The sequence below is a fragment of the Ochlerotatus camptorhynchus genome, unplaced genomic scaffold, assembly GCF_037179485.1.
Source record: "Ochlerotatus camptorhynchus isolate MF236.1 unplaced genomic scaffold, CSIRO-AGI_Acam_v1.1 ptg000183l, whole genome shotgun sequence".
Lineage (NCBI taxonomy): Eukaryota > Metazoa > Arthropoda > Insecta > Diptera > Culicidae > Ochlerotatus > Ochlerotatus camptorhynchus.
In genome coordinates, this window is record NW_027040673.1 from 1,084,749 (window position 1) to 1,098,797 (window position 14,049).

The 14,049-nt window shown below is 36.2% G+C and overlaps 1 protein-coding gene across 1 annotated transcript in view; it reads right to left on the minus strand.

The window, feature by feature from the left end:
* The window catches only part of dally (division abnormally delayed protein), a 263,025-nt gene extending 256,921 nt beyond the window's left edge, over positions 1–6,104 (minus strand). Inside the window, exon 1 of the mRNA XM_065223046.1 lies at positions 4,683–6,104. Coding sequence (XP_065079118.1) covers positions 4,683–4,896 — 214 coding nt within the window. The 5' untranslated portion in view covers positions 4,897–6,104. The remainder of the gene's footprint in view (positions 1–4,682) is intronic.
* Positions 6,105–14,049: the final 7,945 nt, after the last annotated feature.

Consider the following 14,049-nt stretch of genomic DNA (forward strand, 5'->3'; position numbering starts at 1 on the left):
ACAAAGAATTCCACAATTTTAGTGACAGCACATCAGTCCCTTCTCGATCTTTGCGACATCATTTAATGTTTCCGCGATTTTCGCGACTGAAATGTCAAATCCGCGACCAATCCGCGAAATTCGCGAAATCCGCGCCTGTTGTAACAGCCCTGAAAATCAAGCTTGCTATCTGTTCTTATGTGAAATTAAATTTTAATTTCACGCAAGAACAGATAGCAAGCTTACCGGTAAATAAATATGAACAAAGATGCTAGAATGATTAGAACACAAAGTTCACTAATCCCATAGTAATTCCCATATGAACTTTAAAAAAACAGTACAGTATGCAACCAAATGAAATCAATTTTTGGGACAATGGTCTGGACCAACCGTTAGAATCGATTGAATGCGGTAGAGCAGAATCGATATTTTGAACCATACCATACCACCATCAATCAAGGTTTGTCGAAATCCTTTGTGGTTTTTTTACTTGATTTGTTTCCCATCGATCTTGTTTTCCGTACTAAGTACCAATGCTACCGACGCCAGAAAGGCAGCTCCCACACCTGAACCCTACCGATTGACCCATCAACCCATGGACCCGGGACCAACGACTTTACTTCCCAAAGGAAGGAGTGATCAGAGATTGCATGCCTCAGAAAATTCCGACGGCGCGGACTGGCCTAAGCCCTTTATTACACAGATTTATTTATTTATTCGTCAATCAATCAAATCGTAGACTACATATTAACATTAAGACTTATGTTCTATGACTTCGCAGGGTTCTGAAATATATTTTTAATTCTGTTGAGGGCATATTTAGGTCAATCATTTCACAATGATGATTATAAACAGTCATCATCTGATTTACCGGTCCAAATTTAGCGTAATTGGTCGGATGGCGATCTACTGCGAACAACTGTCGATTGCGTAATTGTCGGGAAGGTGCATACAAATTTAACCTTGACAATAGATCAGCTGAGTCAATGCGTTGCGAAATGATATTGTTTAATAAAGAAATCTTTGCGTAATCCCGACGTTCTTTCAATGTTTGAATGCTGATCAGCAAGCAACGTGCTTCATATGACGGGAGAGGAAAAGCCGTCCAACCTAACTTACGTAATGCATATAATAAAAATTGTTTTTGGATTGACTCTATTCGTTCTTCATGCTTTTTCATATAGGGTGACCAAACAACGCTACAATATTCTAAAATTGACCTCACATAAGCAACGTAAAGTGATTTAATTGTATAAGGATCTTTAAAGTGGAGACCGAAACGTTTTATAAAATTAAGCATATTGCCTGCTCTATGTATTATTGTGTTATAATGGTCCACAAATGTCAATTTAGAATCTAGAATAACACCTAAATCTCTTACATTTTCACATTTTTGAACATTTTCATTACCTAATGTAATGCAAAGATTTTGTTTGTTTAGTTTTCTACTGTACGTTATAAGATTACATTTTTTGATATTAAGTTTCAATAAACTTTTACTACACCATCTGTAAAAAACATTTATTTCATTCTGAAACACATTCATATCGTTATCGCTTCCTATTTCTAAAAATAGCTTCATGTCATCAGCGTATATAAGTACCTTGATATTTTTTAAAATAAGAGAGACGTCATTAATGTACAAAATAAAAAGAAGAGGACCTAGGTGCGATCTCTGGGGAACCCCTGACGTGACATGAATTGGCTTAGATGTTTTTTCGTTGAATCTTACAATTTGCTGGCGATCAACTAAATACGATCTAATCCAGGTGATGAGCTCCATCTCAATTCCCATTTTTTCTAATTTAAAAATCAGCATTGGGATATCAATTCTGTCAAACGCTTTACTGAAGTCTGTATATAGAGCTTCTACTTGGTTACCTCTGTCCATTGCATTTAATACAAAGTCCACAAATTCCAAAAGGTTTGTGGTGGTTGAACGGCCTTTAAAAAATCCGTGTTGTGCACTAGTTATTCTTTGTTTTATTTGAACAAAAATGTTTTTATTTATAATTGATTCGAAGAGTTTTGGAATGCACGAAATGATAGCAATCCCACGATAATTTCGAATATCGGATTTTTTACCTGATTTATATATGGGTATTAAGTAAGATTTTTTCCATACCTTCGAGAATATACCGGATTCAAGCGACATATTAAACAGCCAGAATAAAGGGGTTGTGAGTTCAGTTGCTAAGTTTTTTATAAAAGTAGGTGGGATTCCATCTGGTCCTGAACCTTTAGTGGCGTCCAAATCTCGTAGGCCATTCCAAATATCATGACGCGAAATGTTATTAACGCCAACAGTAGTTGAAAAGTCAGGAAAATAAGAAAAATATTCATAATCACGATCATTATCTGAAAATTTCGTGTATGTTTCTTGAAAAAAAGTGGCGAAAAGATTACATATATCATCAGAATTATTACCTTCCTTTTCATCCAATGTCATTTTTGATGGAAAACTGCACGATTTCATTTTAGTTTTGACGTAATTGAAGAAGTTTCTTGGACATGATTTAATTTCATTCTCAGTTTTTATGTTATACTCAGAAAGTGCCAAAGAAATTGCATCATTGAGTTGATCACAAATCCTTAAATACTTTTCGAGATTATCACGATTTTTATGTTTTCTGTATAATTTGTGAGCTTTTTGTTTACGATTTTTCAAGTTAATGATATGATTAGTGAACCAAACCGGATATTTGGAGGAATAATTGCGTCGTCTCCTTTTTAATGGAATTTCCTCGTGAATTACGTCAAACAGAATTTTATAAAAAACCTCGACGGCACATTCAACATTTACCTGATCCTTCAAAATGGTTTTCCAATTTAGTCCATTGAATTTAGTTTTAATATTATCATAATTAGCATTTTTGTAGTCGAACACATTTTCATACTCACTGTCGTTGGGGTGTTGACTCTCATGAACAAATATGGAATACTCGATTGCTGTGTGAAATGCTTCATTCTTCCATAAAGGAGAAATAGATTTACTTACACAGAAATCTTCATGTATATTCGTTAACAAGAAATCTAGGAAACAATTCTGTTGATTTCTTACATGGTTTATTTGGTTTAATCCTAAAGACGCCATTTTTTCAAAAATAAATTGTAATGTTTCGTTTTCCCCAATGACTGGGAGAAGAAAACTCTCATTATCTGAATCAGGAATAAAATCAGCATTGCGTTGATTGAAATCTCCATAAATATGAATTTTGAATTCAGGGGGAAATTGAAATACGATTTCTTCAGCTATTTGGAAAAACTTTTCATACGAGGACTTACAAGCGTAATCTGGGGGAAAATAGACTGTGGTAAAAATATGAGTTTCACCAGCTATATTTGTCTTTACCCACACATGCTCAAATTCTTTTACTTTCGATGAAACAATAAGTTCTGAAATAAATTTTGAAGAAATAGCAATAATAACTCCACCACCTGACATTCTTTGGGTTTCGAGTAAGTCACGATCATCTCTGAAAACATTGTCGTATTACTTTAGAGTGAGAGGCAATCACGATTACCACTACACCACCGGCGCCGCTGAATCCTTTGTGGTGTTAAACAGAAAGCTACTTTTCTCACTGCACACTGAATACCACAATAGCACATATAGCGAACACATGCCAGCAAGTTTAAATCATGGTCTACAGAATCCTCATAAAACCAAATTTGTTACTATAACCAAATATTACATCCCGTTTGAATTTAAGCGTACCTTAATTTTTTTTTTCCTATGTTCGGGACCTAACACCACTGCGACCAGTAATTGATCTATTGTAGTATATCCCGTGTCCTTAGTTTAGTGCATGTCGTATTACTCCATCACCATTGAGAAATGATGAAGTATTCTGTGTACCTTAACCTTCATGTTAGTATTTAAGCATTATTAACACAATAGCCTTTTTAATTGCCTTTTGGCTTTTGATGGCTGATATATGACTAATTCAAAGCTTTAAAGCCCTGTATTAAGCAGGCTTAATGCTAAGCTGACTAATTATGTATGTATGCATAATAAATATAGCATATAGCATGATAAAATTCAAGTCTGAATTTCCGCTTCCGGAGATTATTTGAATAAACTAGTTAGGGAAACTTGAGGCTATCAACAAAGGTTCTTGCATAAATTAGGAATTAAGAATACGTTTCACTGATTTTACTAACTGGGTCCAAACACAAAAATATTTCAGATACCGGCTTCTACATTCATTCTCGCTGTTCAGTTGCAGAGCAAGCAAAGATTTACGGCCGCCATTTATTGCGTAATTTATGAACGACAAACACATCTACTCTTCTAGGGCAGTCGTAAATCCTAAAGATGGAGTCGGAAAACCCACTCCAAACGGCTCATGAATTTCCAGCAGAAGTTCCAGTAATTACCCAAATTCATAACATTAACCGACTCTATGTGCCGTAATAATGTTTACAGTCAATAGACCACGTAACAAACAACATTGATCATAATCGATGTTGGTTCAAGATTTTTATTGCCTTCCATTTGTCACCCACCATTTACATAAACTAGGCATTAAATTGAGCTAGGAAACGGTTCATATGCCGTTGCCAAAACGGTCAATCATTCAAACGATAAGACCCGGTGCTGAGTATATTTACCAATCGGAACCCCGATAAGGATCGCCGATATAAAAAAAAAAAATACATGTAAACCCGTTCAGATTGGGTACATGTGTACGCGTACATACCTTGATTTTTGTTTGCCGGCTTGATGGTTACGTTGATCGACGAGAAGAAACTACTGACGTGCTCACAGCTGAGCAGTTCTTGCTGCTCGACACTTTTGGTCTCCACTCCAGTAGGTCCCAGCTCTAGCGATAGAGCAAATATGCACAGCAGGATCGCAACCCACACGGTTAACGACATCTTCTGACTGCAGGGTAATCCACGTGAGAGATGCATTTCTTCTTCTTTCTTTTTTTGATATTTAAGTGGAAGGGTGGCGAGAATTTCTGAAACGTAGTTATCACTTTTAACTTACTCACGAAATTCTCATCATACTTTTAACAACCCAGATGACGATAAATTTATGAGAATCACAATCTGTCGGTGTCTGGTCGTTTATTTTTTCACTTTTTCCCCGACAGAAACGTGCTATCAAAACAAAAAATAATCTGGTTTTATTTTTTGTTTTCTTTGCAGTAGAATAACGTAACACACGTTTGAAATTCAGCACACGCTTCTAATTTTCTCGTAAGTTGACACACTTTGCGCTATTTTCCTCGCCCAACACCCTCAAATCGTCAACCACTTGAGCGATTCCCGTTCTGGCTGTTCCGAAAGGAACCCTCACGCACACACACGGTGTGCCCACTTGAGAAGGTCGAAGCGAAAAAAAAACTGTAAACAAACCTGGACAGACACTTGACGCGTTTCTTATCGTGCGATTTGCCACAACAACAGATGCACACTCTCTTCTTATTTCTTTCTCCTTCACCCGGGGTGTATTATTTTTATTACTGGCTCCAACACACTCCCTTCTGCGTTTTCCGCTGATGCACCCACTTTTCCATCAAGTTAACACTCATCACACTCTCGCCTTCTATTTTGCTCTCCTTTCGCGAATCGTTTTTAATTTACGTACACAGCGAACGTGCAGCTGTCAGAAATTCGCGAAAATCGAACACACACCGAAGCCCGTCGTCCGTCAGAGTAAATGGCCGCTAGAACTAGCCTCAACACCCTCTCTGGCACTCCGAGCTCAGATTTTATCCATACAGAGTAACCAGCGGGCTCCGCCACATTAAACTTGTATTGCTCGATTTTGCGATCTTTGAACCGGGAGTTCTCTATCTCTAGCCAACAATACTTCTTGACCTCGTCGCGAATTGTTTGTGTTGCGAATGAGGAGGAAAATCTATCCTATCTCCTCTCTTCCGGAATGGTCCCAGACCGGGGAATGCGAGCGTCTAAATTCCAATATTCAATCCTGTCCAACACTAAATCACTCTTTCCCTTCAATGTAAGCACACGACGTCGGAAATCACTGGGTGGCTCTAAGAAAGCTCCTATCCCAAGAGGAACGAGATGCACACAGCACGCTGCTCAAACGGTACAACCAACCATAACAAATGCCCGAAATGAACTGAAGAACGAAAATCCTGAACGACGAGCGAACCTCCACTTTGCATCACGCTCTGATCAGCAGACACACGGTGTGTTTGTTGTGTGTTTTTCATTCAAGATTTGCTATTCATGATGGGAGCGAGCGAGGAAGTTCTCTTTCTACGCTCTCTAGCGGTTCATTTTCTCTCCCTCATCTGGGTGCCCTTGTGATTGGGCCGTGGACTGGAGGAAATGTCATGAATGGCTTTTAAGCACTCTCCCGCTCCCTCTCGTGTATAAAATCGCAATTCGATGTTTTCTCACCGGGTGGTTCGATGGGGGTGCAAAGCTTGTGGAAGGTATTATCATTTGAATTGTGTACACAGCAAAAAAAAATGTAATATCGATCAACGTAATTCAAGCTGATGTATGAAATAATGATGTAATAGCAAAAAGCAGCTACAATATTACATCAATGGATGTAATTTTGTTCGCAAAATCGATGTACATCGTGCAATGTGATATTACACAACCGATGGATTGACCTGGTTGCAGCAGTTTCGATGTAATATTCAACAACTTTTTTTGCTGTGTAGGTTGTGTTCCATTTGATAAAATTTAATTTTCACTTAAATTTGACACTTCGATTATAATTTAAGGTGTTCGAAAATCCCTCTCTTGTTTATCGTCCGATTTTCGAATCGGTGTTTGTCAAAATTGATTTCATGTCTGTCAGACAAAAAAAGTCTGCTGGAATTTTCATCTGTCATATTTAAGTGAAAATTCACCAAATGGAACACAGCCTTAGTTCGGGCAATAATTGACGAGTGCACGGATGGATTTTAGTTCACTCACTCGACAAAAAGTGACACAACAGCGGGGCCCTGTTTACTAAAAATGAACACATATGTGTTCATTTTTAGTAAACAGGGCCCCGCTGTTGTGTCACTTTTTGTCGAGTGAGTGAACTCAAATCCATCCGTGCACTCGTCAATGGAACAAAGTGTGTTATTTATTATTTAAGAACCTCCATTCCGAACGAATCAGACTCAGAGGTGGTAAGTGTCATTAAAATTATATGGGGAAAAACTTGTCACGAAATTTTTCATTCAGACAAGTCAGTCAAAGGAGACACGTGGTTATTCATAGATCAAGCCGAACGATCGATGAGGGCCTCAGTAAAATAATTGATCTTATCTAGCATCTAATACGGCAAAGGCAAGAAACGGTTTTGTAGACAAGTTATTTATATAAAGTCAATGAAGCGAAAAGATCATTGTGCCGGATTTAGGATCCGGGGACCCGGGACTGCCATCCTTAGGAGAGCCCCCATATTAACTGCTTTTAAAATTTGATCGTACTTTTCCTCCTACCACCTTGATATAAAAAAAAACGAAAAATATTTTAAAAATCAGAAGAAAATCAACATTTTGCCGCAAAAAATATAACTACTGTGATCCGGGGGCAAATTGATCACCGGGGCAAAATTTGTTGGTTGGTGATAGATATCACGATAAATCTTGACAGCATATCATTATGAGACTCCAATGGTAGTTTTAACGGGACAAAAAGTCAGTTTTTCTGAGTAATCTTCAGTTTTATCTAATACGATCAATAGCATTCAATATCAGTCTTTTCGTCAGTTTAATTCAATTTTGGAACATTTTGTCCAAAAGGATGGCGACTCAACTTGGAAATTGCCCGGAACTTGATAGCATCCTTAACATATTTTGTCCTCAATTTTGTCTACCTATTTTAGTCTTAATTTATTTTGAAAATTTATCTTGGTCTAGGATTTTAGAAATTTTTCATAGTTAAAGATCTAGATAATTTTTTGAAGTGGCAGAATTTTGAAATGTCTTCTATCTATGGTGTTTATTTGAAAGTTTTATTATCTCTAGAAGGTAAACGGAGTCGAGGGACTAAAATTTTGACGTATATTTATCGGGATTGAATTCTTCATGTTTTTTTCTGCATCGTTGGAATGTTTCGATAAATTCACGATGTTTAAAATTTGTCCAAGTCTGAGATCTTGAAAACTTTCCGGAGTTCCAAGATCTGAAAATAGTAACTTCTAAGGTCCTAAAACCTTGTAAAATAAATTCTTTGTCTAGGATCTTAATTATTTTTCTAAGCCCGAGACTAGCACATTTAGTAAAGATTGAGATTTTGTAAACTCTTCACATATTTTTCACAGAATCCTTTAAAAGATTTTAGGTCACTTTTCTTTTGATATATTAAAATTGTTTCCCAACCCAGGATCTGCAATTTAATTCTAATTTGGGAAGCATAAAGTATTGTTCCATCTTAGATCTTAGAAATAAAATCCTTTTGTCACAAAATGTTGAAAATGGTACAAGTACAAGTATAAATTATGAAATTATTTCCAAGTTATAGTAATAATCTATCCTCGAGATCTGGACAATTTTCTGTTGTCTTGATATCTTGTTTTTCGTTTCTACAGTATTGATAAAAAAAACGTGTTTTACACAATATTTTATAATCAGACCCAGAATCTTCATAAATTTTTTGACTGTTGTTTAGGAGCAAGTTTTCAGTGGCCAGTCTAAACATTCCATTTGCGTACCATGTATGTCAAAATCTCGTGAGAGTGATCAAATCTATATCTTGATTATGTTGATATCTTTTTTTTTTAATTGTCGATTGTGAGTCATTGTTAATTGTTTTTTTTTTAATATTTAGAAGATACTGAGAAGTACTGGAACACCGTTTGAAAAAAATTATGTAAATTTCTGCACATAAAACAAACACTAGATTTCGCGTAAATTTACGCGATATTGCGTGTAAATTTAAGCGTAATATCCCATAAATCAGCAATATTGTATGCAAGCTTGTAAACCATTTCATAAACCAACTATAGCTCAAAATTAAACGAAGGGAGATTTTACGCGATAGTTAAAATTCAGAATTATTTTCTGTGTATTAGACGCGTTTGTTGATCTTGCTATTAAGTGGAGCTGCATACAAGACAAGATCTTTGAAGGGATGGTGGCTACCTTACATACATACATACATACATACATTAGACGCGTTTGTTTGCGGACGCTAGAGTTTTCGGTTCTGATTTCGGCGTTGGTCGCGAGTTGATTCGGTCGGTGAGGGGCTGGTGCTGCGTATTCCAGATTGTGTACTGGTGAACTGAAGCCGTTGTGTAGCTTGGTGATGGGAAGTGGTCGCAGTCCTTTTTTCTGATTATATCCCTTTAGTCGGAGCAGCTAGAGTGTGTTTAGTGATTGATGGGAGTATCTGCTGCTCTGTGACGAAGGAACGGCGGAAGAGGTGTTTTTAACACCGGTTGAAGAAGTAGCGGCAACATATTCAAGGGAGCTCTTCGAAATCATCCTAATGTCATGGATTTCTTTGCAACATGTCGAGTGAGATCATTCCATTAATATATTTCTCTTAACTTTCATTCCATTATTATATATAAAATTAAATCTTGGGTATAGGAGAGTTCACCAGGGCACCCGATTGAAGGGAAATGGATGGGGAGAGTGGAAATGCCAACTCCCTGTCTTTAACATTTCGTGAAAAGAGGACAAGCTCTTCACCCCACTCATTCGGACATCCTCATGTTGGATGTCCTGTTTTTTGAGATTCTCATTTCAAGCTGAACATTAAGTCCTAAGAAACATTGACAGATTCTCTTCGTCAACTTGCTCTTTGTATCCCCACGGGCATGTAAACACATTCCCAGGTATTTTCGTACAAAGTTCGAGAAAATAAACAAATAAAGCTCTATCGCAATCTAAAACATGTATGGTGGATTTGTTTAAATATTTATCGTAAACATTATCTCCAAAATTGATTCTCTCCATCTAATTATCAGAATATACTAAGCTTAAGTTTGTTCCAAAGTAGTTAGCCTGTTGATATTTATAACTCCGTTCTTTTGGCTATATGGTGAATATTATTAAAATCACCCAGCAAACCATAAATCGTAAAAGAATGTTCAAATCAAGTCGTATATACACGCATATTAAATTAGAATTGCATATAACGGCAGCCAATATTGCATCAAGTTGTAAAAAGATTACATATAACGATTTTTTATGATTGAAATAAAACTTTTTTCCCTAGTTGCATAAATCACCGTATTTATCCACCCGAAATCATATTGCGAGAAAGTTGATGAACATTACATATAGATACACATGAAGTTATTTTATATTGCATATCTGTCTGTTTTTATTTATTTGATTGTGGAATCATTGTTCAATCTACGATTAAAAACAAATATTCGGAAAATCAGGAAAATCAGGCGGAGTATGAATACATTTGTTTTAAAAAATAAGTTGACGCGAATCCGCAAAAGTGGAACGTACAGTCGCTTGCTTCAAAAGCATAAAAAAAGGATCATCCCTCAGATTTCTCAAAATAATTCGGATAAAAATAACGATGTGGACCAACAGCATTATTCTAGTTCATCGATTTCTTCTTCTGCTTCTGTCACCTCTGAAGAATTTAATGAGGCCACGGAAGCTTTGGATAATGAAATGAATACTCACGGTATGGATGATTCGAAAGAAATTTTAGAAGATATAGTTGAAAATGAACGATACCAAGGTAAAACCAAATTTTACTAAAAGTAATTTAACGATTAAAAAAAAAACTGTACTTTCATTCTTAGGATCACTTCAATCGGAACTCCTTTTGTATCCAGCTCATGGGTACTGCCAGAACCTGAAATCGGCCGTTTTCTATAAACTGCGCAACTCCGTACATCTGAAAGATTTGTTTTTGTTTTTAGTTTATTTAAGAGGATAAAGTTTTAATTCAACTTACTGTGATTAATCGACGAGAAGAAGTAGCTGTTCGATGCGATGAGGACAGTGTAGTGGAAAACGAATGTTTATTTACATTTACCGATCACTACTGATGAAGTGCCAGAGTAGCCAGTTTTGTTATTTTGATATCATTCTTAAAGTTTATAATGTAACACATTTCCCTTTACATAAGAGTGAAGTGAATTGCAATAATCAACCAAAACTGTTTTTTATTGAAACTGAAATTTCTTATCACATAATAATCTATGAAAATGGAGTAATAATTGGTGTGACGAATTTGTACTATTGCTAGTATCCACTGGTTTGGGAACATTGATTAAAAAGCATTTTGCTGCTGTTCCTTAATCATTTAGCGGTCCATTTAATGATCGTAGCAGTGTCCTAATAATCACATATTGTTAGTGAGAATTTTCGGTTTCGGATGCAGCCGAAGGAACTCGATCTTCAGAGCGTGTCCAGTTTGTGAACAGCTTAAAGCTGGAAATATATTTGCATTAGCTTTAAGGTTATAAAAGTAAAGAAACAAGCTTACAATTCGTGTTTCCTTCTTTTTCCTGCACCTCTGATTCCCTAACCTCAATTTCACTAGAGTTACAAACTCACTGCTAGAAATTTAGGTATAATTAGTTTGTTTGTTTGTAATTCAATTCTGTCCTGTACATTACCGTTTAGTTTTCAAAGTTTGAAGTTTTAGAGCAATAGAAACTGAATAATAATGATAATGCTGTAAATTAAGCTTTTGTCTTCCTAGCGTGTTTACACTGTGTCAAATTACGATCTTTTTTATTTCTTCTTCTTTTATTAATACTCTAGTCCGTCCGTTTTCTTGTACCGCTAACTGCCAAGGTTAATTTAAATAACGAGGTGCGTTCGAAGTACCCAGTGGGCTTAACACATATGTTATGATGTAATTGGGAATGCATCGTATTTCGATCAAAACAATGTCGTATAGCGTTACTGGCATATAAAATTATAATAAACTCAACAACAGTCTTATAAGATGTTGAACTTAATCTACAATCTAATGATTTTGTAAGATAGACAAAAATTCGTTGATTGACCAATATGTATATGGACTAATGGATAAGTAGCTGCCATGCAGATATGAAGACACCAGGATCGAGGCTAATGTAACCAGGTATGCGTTGAGTTATTTAAAAAGTATGTTTTCAAACCAATTATCATGTAGATCATTAAAAAATTCTCGAATTTTCAGTAATATGTAATATAAAAAAATCCATATCATTTGATTTATACCCGCAGGATTTTTTTTTTCGTAAAAGTATGGATGCAAATGAACTATCAATGCATTGCGGTTTAACCATGATTATATATATATATATACACATCTGCGGAAATGTTTTTTAACATATCCTATAATGTGTACAATACAGTAACTTGAAAAGTTATATAAGCTTTCATATATAATTGCATTATGCACGTTATGTAATACAAGACGAAAAATAACAGATTGCGTAATCATTCTAATGAAATCATAAGACATCTCTTATACGATGTTTGCGCTAAATACTATTTGTACGTATATGGCCTCCACTTTTGTACGCATATAAGGAATTCATGCATCTTGTACGATGCTTTTATATTGTATAACGCTACAGCTAACTGAATTGCAACTGAGTAATGTTAACAAAATTGTTTGCTGGAACTCTGGTTATCAGTTTACCTTGCATAACACATCATAAGGGTACCTTTATACGAAATATATCACATGCTAATATTAACTACCTAACTTACCGGCTTCATAAAGATATGTTGAAGTTCGATTACTCCTATAACATGTCTAAAGAAGCCCGCCACGATGATAGTTTACTATTACAGTAATTCTACGTCAATCTACTACAAACCAATTTCCAAGACGCATCACGAACTGATGTACAAGAATGACAGAAGGTAGTAACTGAACCGTTGTGAGAAACAATATGAATATCATCAGTACTGTAAGGCTAACTAGCCCCTGCCATTTGACCCCCCCCCCCTCCCCTATATTCATAAAACTTCTTGGTACCGTTCACCCACCGCTACTTCTCTGCTTTCCTCCAACAGATTAAGCTAGTTTTTTTGTAGGTGACTAGAATATGATTGACACTAATAAAAAAACTAAAAATCAATTCAATTGATTGGACTGCTCCACCCAACGCGCTATTTGGGAGACTCCTGTATGCTGAAATATGCTATCAATTGATAGTCAAAACATGTAGTTCTTTCATATGCTTCATGAATTACTAAAATCCGGTCAGTACATAAAACAAGTTTTATACTTTTTCCCGATCCCGATCCCGATCCGAAGTTGTATACTTTTCGCGATCTGGGCTTTCACTCACTTTTCACACAATAGTTTTTGATTATGAACAGGATTCACCGCGGATAGATTGTTCCAGTCTACGACAAACTTGTTCGGGTGACTAGGGAACTGAACAAATAAGCTCAGAAGTTTGTCACCACGCGGTGCTAGTGCGCATGTGAGCTAGTTTTCAAAATCCAGATCATTTAGGAACTAGGTATCTTCTGCAAAATAGTGCAGGTGACCAAGGCCTTTCAGCTTTATTTATGAAAGATTAGTGTAGAATTTCACACTACGTGGTACAAGTGATGCTTCTAAAAATTTGAAGGGCTACCTCTCAAAAACTGTCTGAGGAATTTATGAACGTACCCAAAGGTAAAACACTTTTTATCAGCCATTCCTCTTTGTAAATTGAAGATTTTCCAGTAGCTAATAGTAGTGAGTAGTGATAGTGAATGGTAGTTTGTGTAAACACATTCTGTTGAATCACGATCGCGGCATTTATTATTTTTGCATTTCTATAATGCACAACCGCGCGAATCTTCTTAAAATACACAACTACGCCTAAATGTAAAGCTTGCTTCATTTAGAATTGGAACAAACTTTTGCTCATATTGTGGTGCTCCTGGTGGACGGATTTGTAAGTTCTTGGCGCCCACGTGTCGGGAATTTTGTCAGCTTCACGTATGTATTTTTGACATTCCGCAAATCGACTGTACTTTGTAAACAATCAACATGGAAGCCGAAAGTAGGGAAAAAATTGTGCACAGTTATTTGGAAAATCCATTGTGGTCTGCATCTAGGCTAGCTAAACAGCTGAAATTGCCCAGAAATACCGTATGGCGCGTTATCTAACGGTATAAGGAAGCATTGACGACGATTCGGAAGCCTCAAGCCAAT